This window comes from Carcharodon carcharias, chromosome 8 (assembly GCF_017639515.1).
Source record: "Carcharodon carcharias isolate sCarCar2 chromosome 8, sCarCar2.pri, whole genome shotgun sequence".
In the NCBI taxonomy this organism is placed as follows: Eukaryota; Metazoa; Chordata; class Chondrichthyes; order Lamniformes; family Lamnidae; genus Carcharodon; species Carcharodon carcharias.
The window spans coordinates 88,386,355-88,413,309 of NC_054474.1; the positions used below are offsets into that span (position 1 = coordinate 88,386,355).

Here is a 26,955-nt window from a genome sequence, read left to right on the forward strand (position 1 = left end):
CCATCCCAAATATCTCTCTCTCTCTCACACACACATTTGCTGCTTCATAATGACCAAAACAATCAGAGTATGTGGGAAAAGGCAGGAAGAGGCGATCTGGGGTAGGTTGGGTAGACAAAATTTGAGGAAAGGAACAGTTAACATTATTCAGTATTAGCGCCATTGAGCTTGTCACAGAATGAACGGAATCAAAAAACGCAAAAAATATACGATTGCTTACATTGGACACGGATTTCCAAAGCCTCTGAGCTCCCATTTCCAATGTAATTAGTTGCTACACAGCTGTAGAACCCAGAAGCTCTTCTTGAAATACTGTGCAAGGACAGAGTCCCTTCCATGGTTTGAAAAGGTTCTGCTTGGCCTTTGTCTTCCTCCCTCTTGTACCAGGTATATGTGGCTTCAGGGTTACTGTTACTGGTGCATATCAAAGAGACGTTATCACCCTCTTTGATCTCCAATTGTAATTCATGATGTACTTGAATGGTTGTGTTTTTGGGTGCATCTGAAAGAAAGAGATAGTGGGATAGTTACACATAATATGGAGGACAGCTCAGTCAGTGGTGTAGCACTGGGGTTATTAAGTTACTCGGTCTTCCATCATAATTCTCAATCCCTGCAGGAATAGGTCAAGCTATACTTTCTTATCTTGTTATTAAGGAAGGTTATTAGGTCTTAACTCGTTTATAGATTCATAGAATGAAAAGGACGTCATTCGGCCCTTCAAACCTGTGCTGATTCTTTAGTAGATGGTAAAGAGGCCAGAATTAGAAGGCTACAATTCTCTTAGAGGGTTGTGGGCTGGAGGAGATTACAGAGGTAGGGATGGGCAAGGTCATGGAGGGATTAGAAAATAAGGATACAAATTTTAAAATCAAGTCATTACATAACAGTGAGCCAGTGTAAATAAGTTAGCCTGGGGGCAATGGGTGAGTGGGATTTGGTGTGAGTTAGGACACAGGTAATTTTGTATGGCCTCAAGTTTACAGAAGGTAGAATAAAGGCTAACCTGTCAGCTGTCTTCATCTTGTTGTACCTGCATGTTAACTTTCTGTGATTTGCATTTAGGGACACCCAGATCCCCCTCAATAACAACATTTCCCGATTTCTCTCTATTTGAAAATTACTTTGCTTTTCTATTTTTTCCTCCAAAGTAGAGAAGTTAATACTTCCCCATTTTATGTTCCATTTGTTATATTTTTGCCCACTCACTGAATCTTCTATACTGCTTTGCAGCTTCTTTGTGTTCTCAGAGTTTACTTACTGCTTGAACATACCCTGCTATGGTATACAATTGGCCCATTTTCCATCAAGGATGAAAGACAAGAGATAAAAGGAGATCTAATGTGAAGGAGGATGTTGCTAAATTGTAATGGTTTCAAAACAAAACACGTTGTTCATCACATTTCACAAATAACCCCTTCCCATTATGACCACAGTTACATATTCGACTTCCCTGAGACAATATTGTGCCAATAAGAGCATGTTTCAGAAGATCACCCTTCTTCGCTGCTTTAATAGTATTCCTCTTATTGGCTCAACCCACAAAATCATCATGTTGCCTCTTTTAAGGGAAAAACAATTAGCTGAATCTTGGATTACTTGCTCAGGCTATAGATAACACCTGCATACAGCAAGACCTGCACAACATTCAGGTTTGGATTGTTAAGTGGCCAGTCATATTCATGTAACTCAAGTGCCAGGCAATAACCAACTCCAACAAGAGAGAATCTAACAATTTCCTTTGATTGCCACCACTGAAATTTCCATCATCAACAGAAGCTTAGCTGGACCAGCCATTAAATACTGTGATTACAAAAGCAGGTCTGAGGCTTGATATTCTGCAATGTGTAAGTCACCTCCTGACTCACCAAAACTTGTCTGCATCTACAAGACGCAAGTCAAGAGAGTGATGATATACTCTCCACTTACATGGATGAGTGCAGCTCCAACAACACTTGAGAGGCTTGATACCATCCTGGACAAAGCAACCTACCTGATTGGCACCTTTTCCCCAAACATTCACTCCCTCCACCACCAATGCACAGTAGCAGCAGTATGTACTATCTACAAGATGCACTGCAGGAACTCACCAAGGCTCCTTAGGCAGCACCTTCCAAACCTGCGACCACCACCATCTAGAAGGACAAGGCGCTAGATGGGAAAACCACCACCTGGAAGTTCCCCTCCAAGCCACTCACTATCCTGACTTGGAAATATATTGCCGTTCCTTCACTGTCACTGGGTCAAAACCCTGGAATTCCCTCCCTAACAGCACTGTGGGTGTACCTAAACCACAGGGACTACAGCGGTTCAAGAGAGCAGCTCACCACCACCTTCTCAAGGGCAATTAAGGATGGGCAATAAATGCTGGCCTAGCCAGTGATGCCTACATCCCATCAATGAATAAAAAAAACTCATCCGCCACATTAAACAGTCACTTTCTCCACCATTGATACATAGTGACAGCAGTATGTACCACATACAAAATGCAGCCAGCAACTTCCACAGGACCTTCAGACCTGCATCCTCTATCACCCAGCAGGACAAGAGCAGCAGAGCTATGGCAACACCGTTAGCTGCACATTCCCCTCCAAGTCACAAGGCCATCCTGACTTGGAAGTACATGGCCATTCATTCACCATTAGTCAGACAAAATCCTGGAACTTCCTCTCAACCAGCGCTGTGGGCACACCTATACCATCTAAACTGCAGTGGTTCAAGAAGGCAGCTTACCACCACCTTCTCAAGGGCAATTAGAGATGGGCAATAAATGCTGGCCCAGCCAAAGATGGTCACATCCTGAGAATAGCTATTTTTAAGATGTGGTGTAGCAACAGGAAAATTCACACGCTCGGATAAACTACTTAGTGATATATACAATGGCATGGCATGAGGCTCAGTGATGTGGGTAGGTAGCAGCTTTAGGCCCTGACACCCTTAGGCTAATTACTTAATTGCCATTCTTCATGTGTGAGTTAATGAGTACCACCAGATTACCAGTCTTTGAAACCATCATGAATAATCCTCAACCTGTCTGTACCCAACACTGATGGAAGATTCAATTCATAGTCTGTCCGTATTCACACCTGCACTGAGCAAAAAGGGTGTTACATTTTTAAAAATTCCTCAATGGGATGTTGGTGTCACTGGCTGGGCCAGCATTTATTGCCCATCCCTAATTGCCCTTGAGAAGGTGGAGGTGAGCTGCCTTCTTGAACTGCTGCAGTCTATGTAGTGTAGGTACACCCACAGTGCTGTTAGTGAGGAAGTTCCAGGATTTTGACTCAGCGACACTGAAGGAATGGCGATATATTTCCAAGTCAGGATGGTGTGTGGCTTGGAGGGGAACTTCCAGGTTGGGGTGTTCGCACCTAGCTGCTGCCCTTGTCTTTCCAGATAGTAGCGGTCATGGCTTTGGGAGGTATTGTCTAAGGAGCCTTGGTGAGTTCTTGCAGTGCATCTTTTAGATGGTACACACTGCTGTCACCGTGCGTTGGTGGTGGAGGGAGTGAATATTTGTGGATGGGGTGTCAATCAAGCGAGCTGCTTTGTCCTGGACGGTATCAAGCTTCTTGAGTGTTGTTGGAGCTGCAATCACCAGGCAAGTGAGGAGTATTCCATCACAATCCTGACTTGTACTATGTAGATGGTAGACAGGATTTGCAGAGTCAGGAGGTGAGTTACTCACTGCAGGATTCCTAGCCTCTAACCTGCTCCTATAGCCACAGTATTTATAAGGTTAGTCCAGTTCAGTTTCTGCTCAATGGTAATCCCCAGGATGTTGATAGTGGAGGATTCAGTGATGGTAATGCCATTGAATGTCAAGGGGCGATGGTTAGATTCTCCCCTGTTAGAGATGGTCATTGCCTGGCACTTGTGCGGCGCAAATGTTACTTGCCGTTTGTCAGCCCAAGCCTGCAGGTCTTGCTGCATTTGGACATGGGCTGCTTCAGCATCTGAGGATTCAAGCGAGTTCTGGTTAGAGCTCTTACAGGTGGCAAAAGTTAATGATGGTCAATCTGACTAGATTTAAACCCCAATTCTAAATTGTTAATCTGCTATGCAACTCATCTTCAAGGGGAGGAATTGCAGTGTGCCCAGAGCATTGGCTGTACCTATGCCTTTATATACAACTGTCAGTTTGGCAGTAATCCAATTGTACTGATGTTTAAGATACGTTGATAGTTAGCAAGCTTATTAATCACCTGTGCCAGATTCAATGTTCCTATCTTCATATATAGACTATGGAACCCTAAAATTTCTGCATGTTAAGATGATTGACATTGGTGACATGGTCACTTCATTGTAGAAATCAATTAATGGGCTGAATCTTCCAGGAGTGGTGATCGTTGGGTTGCCATTCAGCTCCTATTTACTTAGCTTGCAACAGAGCACTGCATTTCCTTACCAGACATCCGAGCCTGAGCTCCTCAGAGATGCAGAGCGCATCTGTTCTGGGAGCCCTTCCTCATAGTGCAGGGTCACTGGGGGAAGCCAAGCCATGCTCCGTTCTTACACCACTAGCTACGGTATTCCTTAAGCAGAGAGTTTAAATGTCCCCAAGTCAGTTTGGAGTGAGACGCTGGCTGCAGAGCCCAGGGGTGAGACGCTGGCTGCACGGCCCAGGGGTGAGACGCTGGCTGCAGGGCCCAGGAGTGAAACGCTGGCTACAGGGCCCAGGGGTGTGACGCTGGCTACAGGGCCTAGGAGTGAAACGCTGGCTACAGGGCCCAGGGGTGAGATGCTGGCTGCAGGGTCCAGGGGTGAGATGCTGGCTGAAGGGCCCAGGGGTGAGACGCTGGCTGCAGGGCCCAGGGGTGAGACACTGGCTGCAGGGCCCAGGGGTGAGACACTGGCTGCAGGGCCCAGGGGTGAGATGCTGGCTACAGGGCTCAGGGGTGAGATGCTGGCTGCAGGGCCCAGGGGTGAGACGCTGGCTGCAGGGCCCAGGGGTGAGACGCTGGCTGCAGGGCCCAGGGGTGAGACACTGTGGGACCTGGGTCAAAAGAGATATTGCAAAATCCAGTGGGGGGTTATATGCTACCAAGGGTGGAGGTGGTGGAGAGGGGAAAGAGGCTGTCTGGTGTGCATGAGAGAAAAAAAATTGTGTGTGTGTGTGAGAGAGAGAGAGTCTGAGAGAAAGAGTATGAGAGAGAGAGTGAGAGAGTGAAAGAGAGGGAGTGGGTATTTTTGTGTGTGTGAGAGAGAGTGTGTGTTTGTGTGAGAAAGAGAGGGATAGTGTGTGTGTTTGTGTGTGAGAGAGAGGGAGACTGAGGGAGAAAGTGTGTCTGTTTCTGTGAGAGAGAGAGAGAGACTGTGAGAGAGAGAGTATGTGTTTGTGTGAGAGAGAGACTATGAGAAAGAACAATTATGTGCGTTTGTGTGAGAGACAGTGTGGGAGAGAGTTTGTGTTTGTGTGAGAGAGGGACTGTGAGAAAGAGAGAGTGTGTGTTTGTGTGAAAGAGAGAGAGAGACTGAGGGAGAGAGAGTGTGTTTGTGTGAGAGATTGAGTGCCTTTGTGTGAGAGAGAGAGTGTGTATGTGAGAGAGTGTGTGATTGTGTGAGAGAGTGAGACTGAGAGAGTGTGTGTGTTTGTGTGTGACAGAGAGAGAGACTGTGAGAGAGAGAGAGTGTGTGTGTTTGTGTGTGAGAGAGTGTGTGTTTGAGTGAGAGAGAGTGTTTTTGTGTGTGTGAGAGAGAGTGTGTTTATGTGAGAGAGCGACTGAGAGAGAGTGTGTGTGCTTGTGAGAGACTATGAGAAAGTGTGTGTGCTTGTGTGAGAGAGAGTGACTGTGAGAGAGAGAGTGTGTGTTTGTGTGTGTGAGAGAGACTGTGAGGGAGAGAGAGTGTGTGTGTTTGTGTGAGAGAGTGAGTGCTTTTGTGTGAGAGAGTGAGTGTGTTTGTGTGAGAGGGTGAGTGCTTTTGTGTGAGAGAGTGAGTGTGGTTGTGTGAGGGAGTGAGACTGAGAGAGAGTGTGTATGTTTGTGTGTGAGAGAGAGACTGTGAGAGAGTATGTGTTTGTGTGAGAGAGAGTGTGTTTGTGTGAGAGAGAGAGAGTGTGTTTTTGCATGAGAGAGTGTGTGTTTGTATGAGAGAGACTGAGAGAAAGGGAATGTGTGTTTGTGTGTGAGAGAAAGAGAGACAGACTGTGAGAGAGAGATTGTGTGTGTTTGTATGTCTGAGAGAGTGTGTGTTTGTTTGAGAGAGTGTGTGTGTTTGTGTGAGAGAGAGTGTGTGTTTGTGTGAGAGAGAGAGAGAGCATTTTGGTGTGAGAGAGAGAGTGTGTTTTTGTGAGAGAGTGTGTGTTTGTGTGAGAGAGGGAGAGTGTTTGTGTCATAGAGAGTGTGAGCAAGAGAGAGTGTGAGTATAAGAGAGGGAATGTGTATTTATGTGTGACAGAGAGAATGTGAGAGTGTGTGTGTGTTTGTGCGAGAGAAAGAGAGAGTGTGTATACTTGTTTGAGAGAGAGTGTGTTTGTGTGAGAGAGAGAGTGTGTGTGTGTGAGATAGATACTGTGTGAGAGAGAGGGAGAAAGTGTGTGTGTTTGTGTGTGAGAGAGAATGTTTTTGTATGAGAGAGTGAGAGAGACAGAGAGTGTGTTTGTGTGTGAGAGAGAGAGACAGAGAGAGTGTGTGTTTGTGTGTGAGAGAGAGAGAGACTGTGAGAGAGAATGTGTGTGTTTGTGAGAGAGCGTGTGTGTGAGAGAGAGAAAGTGTGTGTTTGTGTGATAGGGAGAGACTGTGAGAAAGAGAGAGTCTGTGCGTTTGCGTGAGAGAGAGTGACTGTGAGAGGGGGAGAGTGTGTTTGTGTGTGTGAGAGAGAGAGACTGTGAGGGAGAGAGAGAATGTGTGTGTTTGTGGGAGAGAGAGAGTGTTTTTGTGTGGGTGAGAGAGTGTGTGTTTGTGAGAGTGAGAGTGGGTGTTTGTGTGAGAGAGTGTATGTTTCTGTATGGGAGAGTGTGTGTTTGTGTGAACGAGAGAGATACTGTGAGAGAGAGAGTGTGTGTTTGTGTGAAAGAGAGAGAGAGACTGTGAGAGAGAGAGTGTGAGAGAGAAAGTGTGTTTGTGTGTGAGAGAGTGTGTTTTTGTGTGAGAGACTGTGAGAGAGAGAGAGAGTATGTGTTTGTGTGTGTGGGAGAGAGACTGAGAGAGAGTGTGTGTGTTTGTGTGTGTGTGAGAGAGAGAGACTGTGTGAGAGAGAGAGAATGTGTGTGTTTGTGAGAGAGATTGTGTTTGGATGAGAGAGAGAGGGTGTGTCTGTTTGTGTGACAGAGAGAGACTGTGAGAGAGGGAGAAAGAGTGTGCTTGTGTGTGAGAGACTGTGAGAGAGAAAAAGTGTGTTTGTGTGAGAGGGAGAGACTGTGAGAAAGGGAGAGTGTATGCGTTTGTGAGAGAGAGAGTGTTTGGGAGAGAGTGTGTGTTTGTGTGAGAGAGACAGTGTGAGGGAGAGAGAGAGTGTGTGTTTTTGTGTGAGAGATAGTGTTTTTGTGTGAGAGAGACTGTGAGTGAGAGAATTTGTGTGGTTATGAGAGTGTTTTTGTGTGAGAGATAGTGTGTGTTTGTGTGAGAGAGGGAGTCTGTTTGTGTGAGTGAGAGAGAGAGACTGTGTGAGAGAGAGAGTGTGTGTGTTTGTGTGAGAAAGAGTGTTTTTGTTGGAGAGAGAGAGAGTGTTTGTGAGAGAGAGAGACTGTGAGAGAGAGTGTGTGTTTATGTGTGAGAGAGACAGAGAGAGAGAGCGCATGTGTTTATGAGAGTGTTTTTGTATGAGAGTGTGTTTGTGTGAGCGAGGGAGTCTGTTTATGTGAGAGAGAGAGAGACTGTGTGAGAGAGAGATAGTGTGTGTTTGTATGAGAGAGTGTGTGTTTGTATGTGGGGGAGTGTGCGTTTGTGTGAGAGAGAGAGTGTGTTTGTGTGAAAGAGAGAGAGAGACTGTGATAGAGAGAGACAGTGTGTTTGTGTGTGAGAGAGTGTGTGTTTATGTGAAAGAGAGACTGTGAGAGAGGGAGAGAGAGTGTTTGTGTGACAGAGAGAGACTGTGAGAGAGGGAGAGAGAGTGTGTTTGTGTGTGAGAGAGAGACTGTGAGAGAGAAAAAGTGTGTGTGTTTGTGTGAGAGGGAGAGAATGTAAGAAAGGGAGAGTGTGTGCATTTGTGAGAGAGAGAGAGAGAGTGTGTTTGTGTGAGTGAGAGTATGTGTTTGTATGAGAGACTGTGTGTATGTGTGTGTGAGAGAGAGAGTGGGTTTGTGTGAGAGAGTGTATGTGTTTGTTTGAGTGTGTGTGTTTGTGTAAGAGAGTGTGTGTGTTTGTGTGAGAGAGAGTGTGTGTTTGTGTGAGAGAGAGTATGTGTTTGTGTGAGAGAGAGTGTATGTTTGTGTGTGAGAGAGTGTATCTTTGTGTGAGAGAGAGTATGTTTGTGTGTGAGAGAGTGTGTGTTTGTGTGTGAGAGAGTGTGTGTTTGTGAGAGAGACAGTGTGTGTTTGTGTGAGAGAGAGATACTGTGTGAGAGAGAGGGAGAAAGTGTGTGTGTTTGTGTGTGAGAGTGAGTATTTTTGTGTGAGAAGGAGTGTGTGAGAGAGGGAGTGTGTGTTTGTGTGTGTGAGAGAGAGAGTAGGTGTGTTTGTGTGAGAGAGTGTGTGTTTGTGAGGGAGAGTCTGTGTTTGTGTGAGAGACAGTGTGACAGAGAGAGTTTGTTTGTGTGAGAGAGAGATACTGTGTGAGAGAGAGGGAGAAAGTGTGTGTGTTTGTGTGTTAGAGAGAGTGTTTTTGTATGAGAGAGAGTGTGAGAGAGAGGGAGAATGTGTTTGTGTGTGAGAGAGAGAAAGACTGTGAGAGAGAATGTGTGTGTTTGTGAGAGAGGGTGTGTGTGTTTGTGTGTGAGAGAGACACATAGAGTGTGTGTGTTTGTGTGAGAGGGAGAGACTGTGAGAAAGAGAGAGTCTGTGCGTTTGCGTGAGAGAGAGTGACTGTGATAGGGGGAGAGTGTTTTTGTGTGTGTGAGAAAGAGTGTGTGTTTGTGAGAGAGAGAGACTGTGAGAGAGAGAGTGTTTGTTTGTGTGAGAGAGAGTGTGTGTGTTTGCGTGAGAGAGAGAGTGTGTGTGTTTGTGTGAGAGAGAGAGTGTGTTTGTGTGAGAGACTGAGAGAAAGAGTGTGTGTTTGTGTGAGAGAGAGAGTGTGTGTTTGTGTGAGAGAGTGTGTGTTTGTGTGTGGGAGAGTGTGTCTGTGTGTGAGAGAGAGAGTGTGTTTGTGTGAAAGAGAGAGAGAGACTGTGAGAGAGAGAGTGTTTGTGTGTGAGAGAGTGTGTGTTTGTGTGAGAGACTGTGAGAGAGAGTGTGTGTGTTTGTGTGTGTGAGAGAGAAACTGAGAGAGAGTATGTGTGTTTGTGTGTGCGTGAGAGAGAGACTGAGAGAGAGTGTGTGTGTTTGTGTGTTTGTGAGAGAGAGTGTGTTTAGGTGAGAGAGAGAGGGTGTGTGTGTTTGTGTGAGAGAGAGACTGTGATAGAGGGAGAGAGAGTGTGTTTGTGTGAGAGAGAGTATGTGTTTGTATGAGAGATTGTGTGTATTTGTGTGAGAGTGTGTGTGTGTTTGTGTGAGAGACAGTGTGTGTTTGTGTGAGAGAGAGTATGTGTTTGTGTGTGAGAGAGTGTGTTTGTGAGAGACACTGTGTGAGAGAGAGGGAGAAAGTGTGTGTGTTGGTGTGTGAGAGTGAGTATTTTTGTGTGAAAGGGAGTGTGTGAGAGAGAGAGAGTGTGAGTTTGTGTGTGTGTGAGATAGAGAGAGTGTATGTGTTTGTGTGAGAGAGTGTGTGTGTTTGTTTGAGAGAGAGTGTGTGTTTGTGTGAGAGAATGTGTATATTCGTGTGTGAGAGAGAGGGTGGGTTTGTATGAGAGAGTGTGTGTGTTTGTGTGAGAGTGTGTGTTTATGTGAGAGAGATTGTGTGTTTGTGTGTGAGAGAATATGTGTTTGTGTGAGAGTGTATGTTTCTGTGAGAGTGTGTGTTTGTGTGAGAGCGAGTTACTGTGTGAGAGAGAGGGAGAAAGTGTGTGTGTTTGTGTGTGAGAGTGAGCATTTTTGTGTGAGAGGGCGTGTGTGAGAGGGGGGGTTTGTGTGAGAGAGTGTATGTGTATGTGTGAGAGATTGTGTGTATTTGTGTGAGAGTGTGTGTGTGTTTGTGTGAGAGAGAGTGTGTGTTTGTGTGAGAGAGAGTGTGTGTTTGTGTGAGAGAGAGTATGTGTTTGTGTGAGAGAGAGTCTGTGTTTGTGTGAGAGAGTGTGTCTTTGTGTGAGAGAGAGTATGTGTTTGTGTGTGAGAGAGTGTGTTTTCTGAGAGACACTGTGTGAGAGAGAGGTAGAAAGTGTGTGTGTTGGTGTGTGAGAGTGAGTATTTTTGTGTGAAAGGGAGTGTGTGAGAGAGAGAGAGTGTGTGTTTGTGTGAGAGAGTGTGTGTGTTTGTGTGAGAGAGATTGTGTGTTTGTGTGAGAGAGATTGTGTGTTTGTGTGAGAGAGAGTATGTGTTTGTGTGAGAGAATGTGTATATTTGTGTGTGAGAGAGAGGGTGGGTTTGTATGAGAGAGTGTGTGTGTTTGTGTGAGAGTGTGTGTTTATGTGAGAGAGATTGTGTGTTTGTGTGTGAGAGAGTATGTGTTTGTGTGTGAGAATGTGTGTTTGTGTGTGAGAGAATGTGTGTTTGTGTGAGAGTGTATGTTTCTGTGAGAGTGTGTGTTTGTGTGAGAGAGACAGTGTGTGTTTGTGTGAGAGAGAGATACTGTGTGAGAGAGAGGGAGAAAGTGTGTGTGTTTGTGCGTGAGAGTGAGCATTTTTGTGTGAGAGGGCGTGTGTGAGAGGGTGTGTTTGTGTGAGAGGGAGTATGTGTTTGTATGAGAGACTGTGTGTATTTGTGTGTGTGAGAGAGGGGGGGTTTGTGTGAGAGAGAGTATGTGTTTGTATGAGAGAATGTGTGTATTTGTGTGTGAGAGAGAGGGTGGGTTTGTATGAGAGAGTGTGTGTGTTTGTGTGAGATTGTGTGTTTATGTGAGAGAGATTGTGTGTTTGTGTGTGAGAGTATGTGTTTGTGTGTGAGAATGTGTGTTTGTGTGTGAGAGAATGTGTGTTTGTGTGAGAGTGTATGTTTCTGTGAGAGTGTGTGTTTGTGTGAGAGAGACAGTGTGTGTTTGTGTGAGAGAGAGATACTGTGTGAGAGAGAGGGAGAAAGTGTGTGTGTTTGTGTGTGAGAGTGAGCATTTTTGTGTGAGGGGGCGTGTGTGAGAGGGGGGGTTTGTGTGAGAGAGTGTATGTGTATGTGTGAGAGAGTGTGTGTGTTTGTGTGAGAGAGATTGTGTTTGTGTGAGAGAGACAGTGTGTGTTTGTGTGAGAGTGTGTGTTTGTGTGTGAGAGAGTGTGTGTTTGTGTGAGAGAGATTGTGTTTGTGTGAGAGAGACAGTGTGTGTTTGTGTGAGAGAGAGATACTGTGTGAGAGAGAGGGAGAAAGTGTGTGCGTGTGTGTGAAAGTGAGTGTTTTTGTGTGAGAGGGAGTGTGTGAGAGAGAGAGTGTGTGTTTGTGTGTGATAGAGAGTGCGTGTGTTTGTGTGAGAGAGAGTGTGTGTTTGTGTGAGAGAGAGAGACTGTGAGGGAGGGAGTGAGTGTGTGTGTTTTTCGAGAGAGTGTTTTTGTGTGTGAGAGAAAGAGTGTGTGTGTTTGCGTGTGTGTGAGAGAGAGAGTGTGGGAGAGAGTGTGTGTTTGTATGAGAGAAAGGGACTGTGAGAGAGAGAGTATGTGAGAGAGAGAGGGTGTGTGTGTTTGTGTGACAGAGAGAGACTGTGAGAGAGGGAGAGAGAGTGTGTTCGTGTAAGAGAGAGGGACTGTGAGAGAGAGAGTGTGTGTTTGTGTGACAGAGTGAGTGTTTTTATGTGAGAGAGTGTGAGAGACAGTGTGAGAGAGTGTGTGTGTTTGTGTGTGAGAGAGATACTGTGTGAGAGAGAGGGAGAAAGTATGTGCTTGTGTGTGAAAGTGAGTGTTTTTGTCTGAGAGGGAGTGTGTGAGAGAGAGAGTGTGTTTGTGTGTGATAGAGATTGGGTGTGTTTGTGTCTGAGAGAGTGTGTGTTTGTGTGAGAGTGTGTTTGTGTGAGAGATAGTGTGTGTTTGTGTGAGAGAGAGTGTGTGTGTGTTTGTGTGTGAGAGAGAGAGAGTGTGACAGCGAAAGAGTGTGTGTTTGTGTGAGAGAGAGATACTGTGTGAGAGAGGAGAAAGTGTGTGCTTGTGTGTGAAAGTGAGTGTTTTTGTGTGAGAGGGAGTGTGTGAGAGAGTGTGTGTTTGTGTGTGATAGAGAGTGGGTGTGTTTGTGTGTGAGAGAGTGTGTGTTTGTGTGAGAGAGTGTGTGTTTGTGTGAGAGATAGTATGTGTTTGTGTGAGAGAGAGTGTGTGTGTGTTTGTGTGTGTGAGAGAGAGAGTGTGACAGTGAAAGAGTGTGTGTTTGTGTGAGAGAGAGATACTGTGTGAGAGAGAGGGAGAAAGTGTGTGCTTGTGTGTGAAAGTGAGTGTTTTTGTGTGAGAGGGAGTGTGAGAGAGAGAGAGAGAGTGTGCTTGTGTGATAGAGAGTGACTGCGAGATAGAGTGTATGTTTTTGTGAGAGAGAGAGAGTGTGGGAGAGAGTGTGTTTGTGTGTGAGAGATAGAGACTGTGAGGGAGGGAGTGAGTGTGTGTGTTTCCGAGAGAGAGAGTGTTTTTGTGTGTGAGAGAAAGAGTGTGTGTGTTTGCGTGTGTGTGAGAGAGAGAGTGTGGGAGAGAGTGTGTGTTTGTATGAGAGAGAGGGATTGTGAGAGAGACAGTGTGTGAGAGAGAGAGTGTGTGTGTTTGTGTGAAAGAATGAGTGCTTTTGTGTGAGAGGGTGTGAGAGAAAGAGAGAGAGTGTGTGTGTTTTTGTGAGAGAGTGTGTGTTTTTGTTTGAGAGAATGTGTGTTTGTGTGAGAGAGTTTGTGTTTGTGTGTGAGAGAGTGTGTGTTTGTGTGAGAGAGTGTGTGTTTGTGTGAGAGAGTGTGTGTGTTTGTGTGAGAGAGAGAGTGTGACAGTGAAAGAGTGCATGTTTGTGTGACAGAGAGATACTGTCTGAGAGAGAGGGAGAAATTGTGTGTTTTTGTGTGTGAGAGTGAGTGATTTTGTGTGAGAGGGAGTGTGTGAGAGAGAGTGTGTGTTTGTATGAAAGAAAGGGACTGTGAGAGAGAGAGTGTGTGAGAGAGAGAGGGTGTGTGTGTTTGTGTGACAGAGAGAGACTGTGAGAGAGGGAGAGGGAGTGTGTTTGCATGAGAGAGGGACTGTGAGAGAGAGAGTGTGTGTTTGTGTGAGAGAGTGAGTGTTTTTATGTGAGAGAGAGAGTGTGAGAGACAGTGTGAGAGAGTGTGTGTGTTTGTGTGAGAGAGAGATACTGTGTGAGAGAGAGGAAGAAAGTTTGTGCTTGTGTGTGAAAGTGAGTGTTTTTGTGTGAGAGGGAGTGTGTGAGAGAGAGTGTGTTTGTGTGTGATAGAGAGTGGGTGTGTTTGTGTGTGAGAGAGTGTGTGTTTGTGTGAGAGAGTGTGTGTTTGTGTGAGAGATAGTGTGTGTTTGTGTGAAAGAGTGTGTGGGTGTGTTTGTGTGTGAGAGAGAGAGAGTGTGACAGCGAAAGAGTGTGTGTTTGTGTGAGAGAGAGATACTGTGTGAGACAGAGGGAGAAAGTGTGTGCTTGTGTGTGAAAGTGAGTGTTTTTGTGTGAGAGGGAGTGGGTGAGAGTGAGTGTGTGTTTGTGAGAGAGAGAGTGGGTGTGTTTGTGTGAGAGAGAGTGTGTGTTTGTGTGAGAGAGACTGTGCTTGTGTGAGAGAGAGTGACTGTGAGATAGAGTGTATGTTTTTGTGAGAGAGAGAGTGTGGGAGAGAGTGTGTTTGTGTGTGAGAGAGAGATACTGTGAGGGAGGGAGTGACTGTGTGTGTTTCCGAGAGATAGAGTGTTTTTGTGTGTGAGAGAAAGAGTGTGTGTGTTTGCGTGTGTGTGAGAGAGAGAGTGTGGGAGAGAATGTGTGTTTGTATGAGAGAGAGGGACTGTGAGAGAGACAGTGTGTGAGAGAGAGAGTGTGTGTGTTTGTGTGAAAGAATGAGTGCTTTTGTGTGAGAGGGTGTGAGAGAAAGAGAGAGAGTGTGTGTGTTTTTGTGAGAGAGTGTGTGTTTTTGTTTGAGAGAATGTGTGTTTGTGTGAGAGAGTGTGTGTTTGTGTGAGAGAGAGTGTGTGTTTGTGTGAGAGAGTGTGTGTGTTTGTGTGAGAGAGAGAGTGTGACAGTGAAAGAGTGCATGTTTGTGTGACAGAGAGATACTGTCTGAGAGAGAGGGAGAAATTGTGTGTGTTTGTGTGTGAGAGTGAGTGATTTTGTGTGAGAGGGAGTGTGTGAGAGAGAGAGTGTGTGTGTGTTTATGTGAGAGAGACAGTGTGTGTGTTTGTGTGAGAGAGTGTGTGTGTGTTTGCGTGAGAGAGAGCGTGTGTTTGTGTGAGAGAGAGACGGTGAGAGAGAGAGTGTGTGTTTGTGTGTGTGAGAGAGAGATACTGTGAGAGAGAAAGAGTGTGTGTTTGTGTGTGAGCGAGAGAGACTGAGAGAGAGAGAATGTGTGTGTTTGTGAGAGAGAGAGTGTGTTTGTGTGAGAGAGGGAGTGTGTGTGTTTGCGTGAGAGAGAGAGTGTGTGTTTGAGAGAGAGCGTGTATTTGTGTGTAAGACAGAGTGTTTTGTGTGAGAGTGTGTGTGGGTCTGTGTGTTTGTGTGAGAGAGAAACTGTGAGAGAGTGTGTGTTTGTGTCTGTGAGAGAGAAAGAGACTGTGAGAAAGGGAGAGTGTGTTTTTTTACGTGTGAGAGAGAGAGAGACAGAGTGCGTCTGTTTGCGTGTGTGTGAGAGAGAGAAAGACTGTGAGAGAGAATGTGTGTGTTTGTGAGAGAGTGTGTTTGGGTGAGAGAGAGAGACGGTGAGAGAGAGAGTGTGTGTTTGTGTGTGTGAGAGAGAGATACTGTGAGAGAAAGAGAGTGTATGTTTGTGTGTGAGAGAGAGAGACTGAGAGAGAGAGAACATGTGTGTTTGTGAGAGAGAGAGTGTGTTTGTGTGAGAGAGAGAGGGTGTGTGTGTTTGTGTGACAGAGAGAGACTGTGAGAGAGGGAGAAAGAGTGTTTTTGTGTGGGAGAGAGTGTGTGTTTGCGTGACAGGGAGAATGTGTGTGTTTGTGTGAGAGAGAGTGGGTGAGTTTGCGTGAGAGAGTGTGTGTTTTCGTGAGAGAGAGAGTGTTTTTGTGTGAGAGTGTGTGAGAGAGTGTGTGTTTGTGTGAAAGCTGGAGTGTGTGTGTTTGTGAGAGAGAGATTGTTTTTGTGTGTGAGAGAGAGAGTCTGTGAGAGAGACAGAGAGTGTGTGTTTCTGTGTGAGAGAGAGAGAGACTGTGAGAGAGAGAGTGAGTGTGTGTGTTTGTGTGTGAGAGAGAGTATTTGTTTGTGTGTGAGAGACTGTGAGATAGAGTGTTTGTGTGTGAGAGAGAGAGTGTGTGTGTTTGTGTGAGAGAGAGAGTGTGTGTGTATGTGTGAAAGGGAGAGACTGAGAAAGAGAGTGTGTGCGTTTGTGTGTGAGAGAGGGACTGTGAGAGAGTGTGTGCGTTTGTGTGAGAGAGAGCTACTGTGTGAGAGAGAGGGAGAAAGTGTGTGTGCTTGTGTGTGAAAGTGAGTGTTTTTGTGTGAGAGGGAGTGTGTGAGAGAGAGAGCATGTGTTTGTGTGTGAGAGTTTGTGTGTTTGTGTGAAAGGGAGAGACTGTGAGAGAGAGAGTGTGTGTTTGTTTGTGAAAGAGAGAGAGAGTGAGGGAGAGAGAGAATGTTTTTGTGTGAGAGAGAGACTGTGAGAGAGGGAGTGTGTTTTTGTGTGAGAGAGAGTGAGTTTGTGTGAGAGAGAGAGTGTGAGAGAGAGTGTGTATGTTTGTGTGAGCAAGAGAGACTGTCAGAGAGAGTGTTTGTGTGTGTGAGAGAGAGCGTTTTTGTTGGAGAGAATGTGTGTGTGAGAGAGAGTGTGTGTTTGTGTGAGAGAGAGGGACAGAGACAGTGTGTGCGTTTGTGAGAGAGACCGTGTGTGTATATGTGAGAGCGAGAGTGTGTGCGTTTGTGTGAGAGAGAGAGTGTGGGAGAGAGAGTGTGTTTTTGTGTGAGAGAGAGAGACAGAGAGAGTGTGTGCGTTTGTGAGAGAGAGGCCTTGTGTATATATGTGAGAGAGAGAGTGTGTGTGTTTGTGTGAGAGAGAGAGTGTGGGAGAGAGTGTGTATTTGTGTGAGCGAGAGAGAGAGAGACTGAGAGAGAGAGAGTGTGTGTGCTTGTGTGAGAGAGAGTGTGTGTTTGTGTGAGAGAGAGTGTGTTTTTGTGAGAGAGAGTGTTTTTGTGTGAGAGAGTGTGTGTTTGTGTGAGAGGGAGAGAATGTGAGAGAGTGTGTGTTTGTGTGAGAGTGTGTGTTTGTGTGAGAGAGAGAGAGACTGTGAGGCAGGGAGTGTGTGTGTTTGTGTGAGAGTGAGTGCTTTTGTGTGAGAGAGAATGTGTGTGAGAGAGAGAGTGTGTGTTTGTGTGTGAGAGCGTGAGTGGGTGTGTTTGTGTGAGAGAGTGTGTGTGTTTGTGTGAAAGGGAGATTGTGTGAGAAAGAGAGTGCGTTTTTGTTTGTGAGAGAGAGAGAGAGAGTGTGAGGGAGGGAGAGAGTGTGTGTGTTTGTGAGAGAGAGATTGTTTTTGTGTGTGAGAGAGAGAGTCTGTGAGAGAGACAGAGAGTGTGTGTTTCTGTGTGAGAGAGAGAGAGAGACTGTGAGAGAGAGAGAGTGAGTGTGTGTGTTTGTGTGTGAGAGACTGTGAGATAGAGTGTTTGTGTGTGAGAGAGAGAGTGTGTGTGTTTGTGTGAGAGAGAGAGTGTGTGTGTATGTGTGAAAGGGAGAGACTGAGAAAGAGAGTGTGTGCGTTTGTGTGAGAGAGAGCTACTGTGTGAGAGAGAGGGAGAAAGTGTGTGTGCTTGTGTGTGAGAGTGAGTATTTTTGTGTGAGAGGGAGTGTGTGAGAGAGAGAGCGTGTGTTTGTGTGTGAGAGCGTGAGTGGGTGTGTGAAAGGGAGAGACTGTGAGAGAGAGAGTGTGTGTTTATTTGTGAGAGAGAGAGAGTGAGGGAGAGAGAGAGTGTTTTTGTGTGTGAGAGAGACTGTGAGAGAGACAGAGAGTGTGTGTTTCTGTGAGAAAGAGAGAGAGAGCGAGTTTGTGTGTTTGTGTGAGAGAGTGTGACAGAGAGAGTGAGTGTGTTTGTGTGAGAGAGACTGTGTTTGTGTGAGATAGAGAGTGTGAGAGAGAGTGAATGCATTTGTGTGTGAGAGAGAGACTGTGGGAGAGAGAATGTGTGGTTGTGTGAGATTGAGTGCTTTAGTGTGAAAGACAGAGAGTGTGTGAGGGAGAGAGTGTGTGTTGTGTGAGAGAGTGAGACTGTGAGAGGAAGTGTGTGTTTGTGTGACAGAGAATGTGTTTGTGCGAGAGAGTGTGAGAGAGAGAGTGTGTGTGTTTGTGTGAGTGTGTTTGTGTGAGAGAGAGAGAGAGAGAGACTGTGTGAGAGAGAGGGTGTGTGTGTTTGTGTGGGCAAGCGAGACTGTGAGAGTGAGTGTGTGTTTGTGTGAGAGAGTGTGAGAGAGAGAGTGTTTATGTTTGTATGAATGTGTTTGTGTGAGAGAAAGTGAATGTGTTTGTGTTTAAGACAGAGAGGGAGAGAGAGACAGAGAGAGAGAGTGTGTGTGTTTATGAGAGTGTTTTTGTGTGAGAGATAGTGTGTGTTTGTGTGAGAGAGGGAGTCTGTTTGTGTGAGAGAGAGAGAGAGACTGTGTGAGAGAGAGAGTGTGTGTGTTTGTGTGAGAAAGAGTGTTTTTGTTGGAGAGAGAGAGAGTGTGTTTGTGAGAGAGAGAGATTGTGAGAGAGAATATGTGTTTGTGTGAGAGAGAGTGTGTGTGTGTGAGAGAGAGACTGTGAGAGAGAGTGTGTGTTTGTGTGAGAGAGACAGAGAGAGAGAGAGTGTGTGCATTTGTGTGAGAGAGAGAGTGTGGGAGACAGAGCGTGTGTTGGTGTGAGAGAGAGGGAGACTGTGAGAGATAGAGTGTGTGTGTTTGTGAAAGAGAGATTGTGAGATAGAGTGTGTGCATTTGTGTGTGCGAGAGAGAGTGTGTGTGTTTGTGTGAGAGAGAGTGCTTTTGTGAGAGTGAGAGTGTGTGAGAGAGAGAGTGTGTATTTGTGAGAGAGAGTGAGACAGAGAGAGAGTGTGTGTTTGTGTGAGAGAGACAGTGTGTGTTTGTGTGACAGAGAGATTGTGTGTGTTTGTGTGAGAGAGACTGTGTTTGTGTGAGATAGAGAGTGTGAGAGAGTTTGTGCATTTGTGTGAGATAGAGAGATTGTGTGACAGTGCATGTTTGTTTGTGTGAGAGAGTGAGTGCGTGAGAGAGAGAGAGTGTGTGTTTGTGTGTGAGAGAGATAGACAGAGAGAGAGAGTGCATGTGTTTATGAGAGAGTGTTTTTGTATGAGAGTGTGTTTGTGTGAGCGAGGGAGTCTGTTTATGTGAGAGAGAGAGAGACTGTGTGAGAGAGAGATAGTGTATGTTTGTGTGAGCAAGTGAGACTTTGAGAGTGAGTGTGTGTTTGTGTGAGAGAGTGTGAGAGAGAGAGTGTGTGTGTTTGTGTGAGTGTGTTTGTGTGAGAGAGAGTGTGTTTGTGTTTAAGAGAGATAGGGAAAGAGAGACAGAGAGAGAGAGTGTGTGTGTTTATGAGAGAGTGTTTTTGTGTGAGAGATAGTGTGTTTGTGCGAGAGAGGGAGTCTGTTTGTGTGAGTGAGAGAGAGAGACTGTGTGAGAGAGAGAGTGTGTGTGTTTGTGTGAGAAAGAGTGTTTTTGTTGGAGAGAGAGAGAGTGTGTTTGTGAGAGAGAGAGACTGTGAGAGGGAGTGTGTGTTTGTGTGTGAGAGAGAAACTGTGAGAGAGAGTGTGTGTTTGTGTGAGAGAGAGACTGAGAGAGGGAGTGTGTGCATTTGTGTGTGAGAGAAAGAGCGTGTGTGTTTATGAGAGAGAGAGAGAGAGACAGAGAGAGAGAGTGTGTGCGTTTGTGTGAGAGAGAGAGTGTGGCAGACAGAGCGTGTTGGTGTGAGAGAGAGAGAGACTGTGAGAGAGAGACAGTGTGTGTTTGTGAGACAGAGATTGTGAGAGAGAGTGTGTGAGTTTATGTGTGTGAGAGAGAGTGTGTGTGTTTGTGTGAGATAGAGATTTTGTGTGTTTGTGTGAGAGAGACTGTGTTTGTGTGAGATAGAGAGTGTGAGAGAGAGTGTGTGCATTTGTGTGAGATAGAGAGATTGTGTGACAGTGTGTGTTTGTGTGTGTGAGATAGTGAGTGTGTGAGAGAGAGAGTGTGTTTCTGTGTGTAAGAGAGTGAGAGAGACAGAGAGAGAGAGTGCATGTGTTTATGAGAGAGTGTTTTTGTATGAGAGCGTGTTTGTGTGAGAGAGGGAGTCTGTTTATGTGAGAGAGAGAGAGACTGTGTGAGAGAGAGAGTGAGTGTGTTTGTGTGAGAAAGTGAGACTGTGAGAGTGAGTGTGTGTTGGTGTGAGGGAGTGTGAGAGATAGAGTGTGTGTGTTTGTGTGAGTGTGTTTGTGTGAGAGAGAGTGTGTTTGTGTTTAAGAGAGATAGGGAAAGAGAGACAGAGAGAGAGAGTGTGTGATTATGAGAGAGTGTTTCTGTGTGAGAGATAGTGTGTTTGTGCGAGAGAGGGAGTCTGTTTGTGTGAGTGAGAGAGAGAGACTGTGTGAGAGAGAGAGAGTGTGTGTGTTTGTGTGAGAGTGTTTTTGTTGGAGAGAGAGAGAGTGTGTTTGTGAGAGAGACAGACTGTGAGAGAGAGTGTGTGTTTATGTGTGAGAGAGAAACTGAGAGAGAGTGTGTGCATTTGTGTGTGAGAGAGAGAGCGTGTGTGTTTATGAGAGAGAGAGACAGAGAGAGAGAGTGTGTGAGTTTGTGTGAGAGAGAGAGTGTGGGAGACAGAGCGTGTGTTGGTGTGAGAGAGAGAGAGACTGTGAGAGAGAGAGTGTGTGTGTTTGTGAGAGAGAGATTGTGAGAGAGAGTGTGTGAGTTTATGTGTGTGAGAGAGAGTGTGTGTGTTTGTGTGAGAGAGAGAGACTGTGTGAGAGAGAGAGTGTGTGTGTGTTCGTGTGAGAGAAAGACTGAGGGAGAGAGAGAGAGTGTGTGTGTTTGTGTGAGAGAGAGTGCTTTAGTGTGAGAGAGAGTGTGTGTTTGTGTGAGAGAGTGAGACAGAGAGAGTGTGTGTGTTTGTGTGAGAGAGTGTGTGTGTTTGTGTGAGAGAGAGTGCTTTTGTGTGAGAGAGAGAGTTTGTGTTTGTGTGAGAGAGAGAGACAGAGAGAGTGTGTGTGTTTGTGTGAGAGAGTGTGTGTGTTTGTGTGACAGAGAGAGAGAGTGTGTGTGTTTGTGTGAGAGAGAGTGTTTTTGTATGAGAGACAGAGTGTGTGTTTGTGTGAGAGAGTGAGACAGAGAGAGTGTGTGTGTTTGTGTGAGAGAGAGAGACTGTGTGAGAGAGAGAGTGTGTGTGTGTTCGTGTGAGAGAGAGACTGAGGGAGAGAGAGAGTGTGTGTGTGTTTGTGTGAGAGAGAGTGCTTTAGTGTGAGAGAGAGTGTGTGTTTGTGTGAGGGAGTGAGACAGAGAGAGTGCGTGTGTTTGTGTGAGAGAGTGTGTGTGTTTGTGTGACAGAGAGAGAGTGTGTGCATTTGTGTGTGTGAGAGAGTGTGTGTGTTCATGTGAGAGAGAGAGACTGTGAGGGAGAGAGAGAGTGTGTGCGTTTGTGTGAGAGAGAGTGCTTTTGTTTGAGAGAGTGTGTGAGAGAGAGAGTTTGTATTTGTGTGAGAGAGTGAGACAGAGTGTGTGTGTTTGTGTGAGAGAGAGATTGTGTGTGTTTGTGTGAGAGAGACCGTGTTTGTGTGAGATAGAGTGTGAGAGAGAGTGTGTGCATTTGTGTGAGATAGAGAGATTGTGTGACAGAGTGTGTGTTTGTGTGTGTGAGAGAGTGAGTGTGTGAGAGAGTGTTTGTTTGTGTGAGAGAGAGACTGTGAAAGAGAGACTGTGTGTTTGTGTGTGAGAGAGAGAGTGTTTGTGTGAGCAAGTGAGACTGTGAGAGTGAGTGTGTGTTGGTGTGAGAGAGTGTGAGAGAGAGAGTGTGTGTGTTTGTGTGAGTGTGTTTGTGTGAGAGTGTGTTTGTGTTTAAGAGAGATAGGGAAAGAGAGAAAGAGAGAGAGAGTGTGTGTGTTTATGAGAGAGTGTTTTTGTGTGAGAGATAGTGTGTGTTTGTGTGAGAGAGGGTGTCTGTTTGTGTGAGTGAGAGAGAGAGACTGTGTGAGAGAGAGAGTGTGTGTGTTTGTGTGAGAAAGAGTGTTTTTGTTGGAGAGAGAGAGAGTGCATGTGTTTATGAGAGAGTGTTTTTGTATGAGAGTGTGTTTGTGTGAGCGAGGGAGTCTGTTTATGTGAGAGAGAGAGAGACTGTGTGAGAGAGAGATAGTGTGTGTTTGTGTGAGCAAGTGAGACTGTGAGAGTGAGTGTGTGTTGGTGTGAGAGGGTGTGAGAGAGGGAATGTGTGCGTTTGTGTGAGTGAGAGAGAGCGTGTGTGTTTATGCGAGAGAGAGAGACAGAGAGAGAGACTGTGTGAGTTTGTGTGAGAGAGATTGTGAGAGAGTGTGTGCGTTTGTGTGTGTGAGAGAGCGTGTGTTTGTGTGAGAGAGAGAGAGACTGTGAGAGAGAGTGTGTGTGTGTTTTCATGTGAGAGAGAGAGATTGTGAGGGAGAAAGAGAGTGTCTGTTTGTGTGAGAGAGACTGCTTTTGTGTGAGAGAGTGTGTGAGAGAGAGTTTGTATTTGTGTGAGAGAGTGAGACAGACAGAGTGTGTGTGTTTGTGTGAGAGATTGTGTGTGTTTGTGTGAGAGAGACCGTGTTTGTGTGAGATAGAGTGTGAGAGAGAGTGTGTGCATTTGTGTGAGATAGAGAGATTGTGTGACAGAGTGTGTGTTTGTATGTGTGAGAGAGTGAGTGTGTGAGAGAGAGAGTGTTTGTTTGTGTGAGAGAGACTGTGAAAGAGAGAGTGTGTGTTTGTGTGTGTGAGAGAGACAGAGAGAGAGAGAGTGCATGTGTTTATGAGAGAGTGTTTTTGTATGAGAGTGTGTTTGTGTGAGCAAGGGAATCTGTTTATGTGAGAGAGAGAGAGACTGTGTGAGAGATAGTGTGTGTTTGTGTGAGCAAGTGAGACTGTGAGAGTGAGTGTGTGTTGGTGTAAGAGAGTGTGAGAGAGAGAGTGTGTGTGTTTGTGTGAGTGTGTTTGTGTGAGAGAGAGTGTGTTTTGTTTGTGTTTAAGAGAGATAGGGAAAGAAAGACAGAGAGAGAGAGTGTGTGTTTATGAGAGAGTGTTTTTGTGTGAGAGATAGTGTGTGTTTGTGTGAGAGAGGGAGTCTGTTTGTGTGAGTTAGAGAGAGACTGTGTGAGAGAGAGAGTGTGTGTGTTTGTGTGAGAAAGAGTGTTTTTGTTGGAGAGAGAGAGTGTGTTTGTGAGAGAGAGAGAGAGACTGTGAGAGAGAGTGTGTGTTTGTGTGTGAGAGAGAAACGGTGAGAGAGAGTGTGTGCATTTGTGTGAGAGAGAGACTGAGAGAGGGAGTGTGTGCATTTGTGTGTGAGAGAGAGAGCGTGTGTGTTTATGAGAGAGAGAGAGAGACAGAGAGAGTGAGTGTGTGCGTTTGTGTGAGAGAGAGAGTGTGGGAGACAGAGCGTGTGTTGGTTTGAGAGAGAAAGAGACTGTGAGAGAGAGAGTGTGTGTGTTTGTGAGAGAGAGATTGTGAGAGAGAGTGTGCGTTTATGTGTGTGAGAGAGAGTGTGTGTGTTTGTGTGAGAGAGACTGTGTGAGAGAGAGAGAGTGTGTGTGTGTTCATTTGAGAGAGAGACTGAGGGAGAGAGAGAGAGTGTGTGTGTTTGTGTGAGAGAGAGTGCTTTTGTGTGAGAGAGAGTGTGTGCTTGTGTGAGAGAGTGAGACAGAGAGAGTGTGTGTGTTTGTGTGAGAGAGTGTGTGTGATTGTGTGACAGAGAGAGAGAGAGTGTGTGTGTTTGTGTGAGAGAGACTGTGAGAGAGAGCGTGTGTGTTTGTGTGTGTGAGAGAGTGTGTCTGAGAGAGAGAGAGAGAGTGTGTGTGTTTGTGTGTGAGAGAGAGCGACTGTGAGAAAGAGAGTGTGTGTGGTTGTGTGAGATTGAGTGCTTTTGTGTGAGAGACGGAGAGTGTGTGAGAGAGAGAGTGTGTGTTTGTGTGAGAAAGTGAGAGTGAGAGGGAGTGTGTGTTTGTGTGACAGAGAATGTGTTTGTGTGAGAGAAAGAGTGTGTGTTTGTGTGAGTGTGTTTGTGTGAGAGAGAGAGAGAGACTGTGTGAGAGAGAGAGTGTGTGTGTTTGTGTGAGTAAGCGAGACTGTGAGATTGGGTGTGTGTTTGTGTGAGAGAGAGTGTGTGTATGTTTGTGTGAGTGTGTTTGTGTGAGAGAGAGTGAATGTGTTTGTGTTTAGGAGAGAGAGGGAGAGAGAGACAGAGAGAGAGAGAGTGTGTGTGTTTATGAGAGTGTTTTTGTATGAGAGATAGTGTGAGTTTGTGTGAGGGAGGGAGTCTGTTTGTGTGTGAGAGAGAGAGAGACTGTGTGAGAGAGAGACTGTGTGTGTTTGTGTGAGAAAGATTGTATTTGTTGGAGAGAGAGAGAGTGTGTTTGTGAGCGAGAGAGACTGTGAGAGAGAATGTGTGTTTGTGTGAGAGAGACTGACAGAGGGAGTGTGTGCGTTTGTGTGAGAGAGAGAGAGCGTGTGTGTTTATGCGAGAGAGGGAGTGTGTGAGTTTGTGTGAGAGAGATTGTGAGAGAGAGTGTGTGCATTTGTGTGTGTGAGAGAGAGTGTGTGTTTGTGTGAGAGAGAGACTGTGTGAGAGAGAGAGTGTGTGTGTGATCATGTGAGAGAGAGAGACTGTGAGGGAGAGAGAGAGTGTGTGTGTTTGTGTGAGAGAGAGTGCTTTTGTTTGAGAGAGTGTGTGAGAGAGAGAGTTTGTATTTGTGTGAGAGAGTGAGACAGACAGAGTGTGTGTGTTTGTGTGAGAGAGAGATTGTGTGTGTTTGTGTGAGAGAGACCATGTTTGTGTGAGATAGAGTGTGAGAGAGAGTGTGTGCATTTGTGTGAGATAGAGAGATTGTGTGACAGAGTGTCTGTTTGTGTGTGTGAGAGTGAGTGTGTGAGAAAGAGTGTTTGTTTGTGTGAGAGAGAGATGTGAAAGAGAGAGCGTGTGTTTGTGTGAGAGAGAGAGACTGTGTGAGAGAGAGAGTGTGTGTGTGATCATGTGAGAGAGAGAGACTGTGAGGGAGAGAGAGAGTGTGTGTGTTTGTGTGAGAGAGAGTGCTTTTGTTTGAGAGAGTGTGTGAGAGAGAGAGTTTGTATTTGTGTGAGAGATTGAGACAGACAGAGTGTGTGTGTTTGTGTGAGAGAGAGATTGTGTGTGTTTGTGTGAGAGAGACCATGTTTGTGTGAGACAGAGTGTGAGAGAGAGTGTGTGCATTTTTGTGAGATAGAGAGATTGTGTGACAGAGTGTGTGTTTGTGTGTGTGAGAGAGTGAGTGTGTGAGAGAGAGAGTGTTTGTTTGTGTGAGAGAGAGATGTGAAAGAGAGAGTGTGTGTTTGTGTGAGAGAGAGAGAGACAGAGAGAGAGAGAGTGCATGTGTTTATGAGAGAGTGTTTTTATATGAGTGTGTTTGTGTGAGTGAGGGAGTCTGTTTATGTGAGAGAGAGACTGTGTGAGAGAGAGATAGAGTGTGTTTGTGTGAGTAAGTGAGACTGTGAGAGTGAGTGTGTGTTGGTGCGAGAGAGTGTGAGAGAGAAAGTGTGTGTGTTTGTGTGAGTGTGTTTGTGTGAGAGAGAGAGTGCGTTTGTGTGAGTGAGAGAGAGAGGGAGAGAGAGACAGAGAGAGAGAGTGTGTGTTTATGGGAGAGTGTTTTTGTGTGAGATAGTGTGTGTTTGTGTGAGAGAGGGAGTCTGTTTGTGTGTGTGAGAGAGAGAGACTGTGTGAGAGAGAGAGTGTGTGTGTTTGTGTGAGAGAGAGACAGAGAGAGAGAGAGTGCATGTGTTCATGAGAGAGTGTTTTGTGTGAGAGTGTGTGTTCTTGTGAGAGAGGGAGTCTGTTTATGTGGGAGAGAGAGAGACTGTGTGAGAGATAGTGTGTGTTTGTGTGAGAGAGGGAGTCTGTGTGTGTGAGAGAGAGAGAGATTGTGTGAGAGAGAGAGTGTGTGTGTGTGAGTAAGTGTGTTTTTTTTGGAGAGAGAGAGTGTGTTTGTGAGAGAGAGAGACTGTGAGAGAGAGTGTGTGTTTGTGTGAGAGAGAGACTGAGAGAGAGTGTGTGTGCGGTTGTGTGAGAGAGAGAGCGTGTGTGTTTATGTGAGAGAGAGAGTGTGTGTGCATTTGTGTGATAGTGTGAGAGACAGAGAGACACTGAGAGAGAGATTGTGTGTGTTTGTGGCGGAGAGATTATGAGTGTTTTTGTGTGAGAGAGCGAATGTGTGTATGTGTGAGAGCGAGACAGAGTGTGTGTGTTTGTGTCTGTGAGAGAGAGAGACTGTGAGAGAGAGAGAGTGTGTGTTTGTGTGAGAGAGAGAGACTGTGAGAGAGAGAGAGTGTGTGTTTGTGTGAGAGAAAGAGAGACTGTGAGAGAGAGTGTGTGTGTTTGTGTGAGGGAGAGAGTGTGTGTTTGTGTGAAAGAGAGAATGAATGTGTGTCTGCCTTACTCTCAGTCTTGGGTTTCTCACTTACCCTTGCCCCCACTCGCCAACACACACACTGACGCAGTGGTTGAGGGTGAGTGAGGGTGCACCCTGTGACTGGGCGTGTGCCGATCCCAAATCCACTGTTACTCCTGTAATCTAGAAGGGCATACACACTTTTACCTTCTCACACTCTAATGGTCGTTTTTCTCAATTACTTGTAAAAAAAAATAATTAATTTATTTCTTTGACATTGCTTCTTTCCTTCATACCTTAACTTATTTTGAAATTCTGGTTTAATGTTGTGCCAATTCTTATCTCTCTGAAATTTGCAGTTCGGCCCCAGGAGTTAGAAACAATTGGATATGTGGCCCCTCACACGAAAAGCCTAATCTGGTCAGTTATCTTGCCGTGAGTAAATTGGCTGCCATTTTTCCTACATTGCAACAGCGTATACACTTCCAAAATAATTAAATGGCTGCAAAATTCTTCGTGAGCTCTTGGAGTTATGAGAAGCATTATATAAAAAGTCAAGTTTTCTTGCACCACAACCCTCCTGAAAACCAAACTCCTGATCTAATGTTTGGCTACACTCTCTCTGAGTGTTTCCTTCTTTGGCTGAGCAATCAGTTTTTCTCTGTGAAATACAATAGGAAATCTTTCACTGGAGAAATATCAGATATAGTTTTTCTTTTGCAGTTGAAAGCAGATCTGGTTAAAAAAATAGCTTACATTTTACATCCAGGGTTATGTTGCCTTCATCAGAATACGGGAGTTTACTGTAATTGACTGAACAACTGATGACCTTATTGTGATCCTGGTACAATGGGATGAAACTGAGGCAGCTGCTGAATGTTGAGTTGTTAACATTGCATTGTGTCACTGCAAAGTCAGCAGTGCCATACCAATTGAGACTGGGCTGGGCCTTTTTGTCAACGTTGGAGGAGGAACAAATCAAACTGGCGTTAACCCCTTCAACCAACACTGTGGAAAGTGAGATATTGGGTCTTTCTGGACGAGCTGTAGGAGAAAGGAAAGGGAAGGTATGGATTGTGAAGTCGGTTTGTGCATTCAGTTTATGAAATAAATGCAGCTAAGAGTTGTACAAGACAGGATAATTATTGGGAAGAAAT

The 26,955-nt window shown here is 45.5% G+C and overlaps 1 protein-coding gene across 1 annotated transcript in view; it reads right to left on the reverse strand.

The window, feature by feature from the left end:
- Positions 1–26,955, reverse strand: part of LOC121281230 (sialic acid-binding Ig-like lectin 13) — a 65,704-nt gene that overhangs the window by 16,586 nt on the left and 22,163 nt on the right. Inside the window, exons 4-5 of the mRNA XM_041194039.1 lie at positions 26,555–26,842; positions 221–502 (exon numbers count right to left, since the gene is read on the reverse strand). Coding sequence (XP_041049973.1) covers positions 221–502; positions 26,555–26,842 — 570 coding nt within the window. The remainder of the gene's footprint in view (positions 1–220; positions 503–26,554; positions 26,843–26,955) is intronic.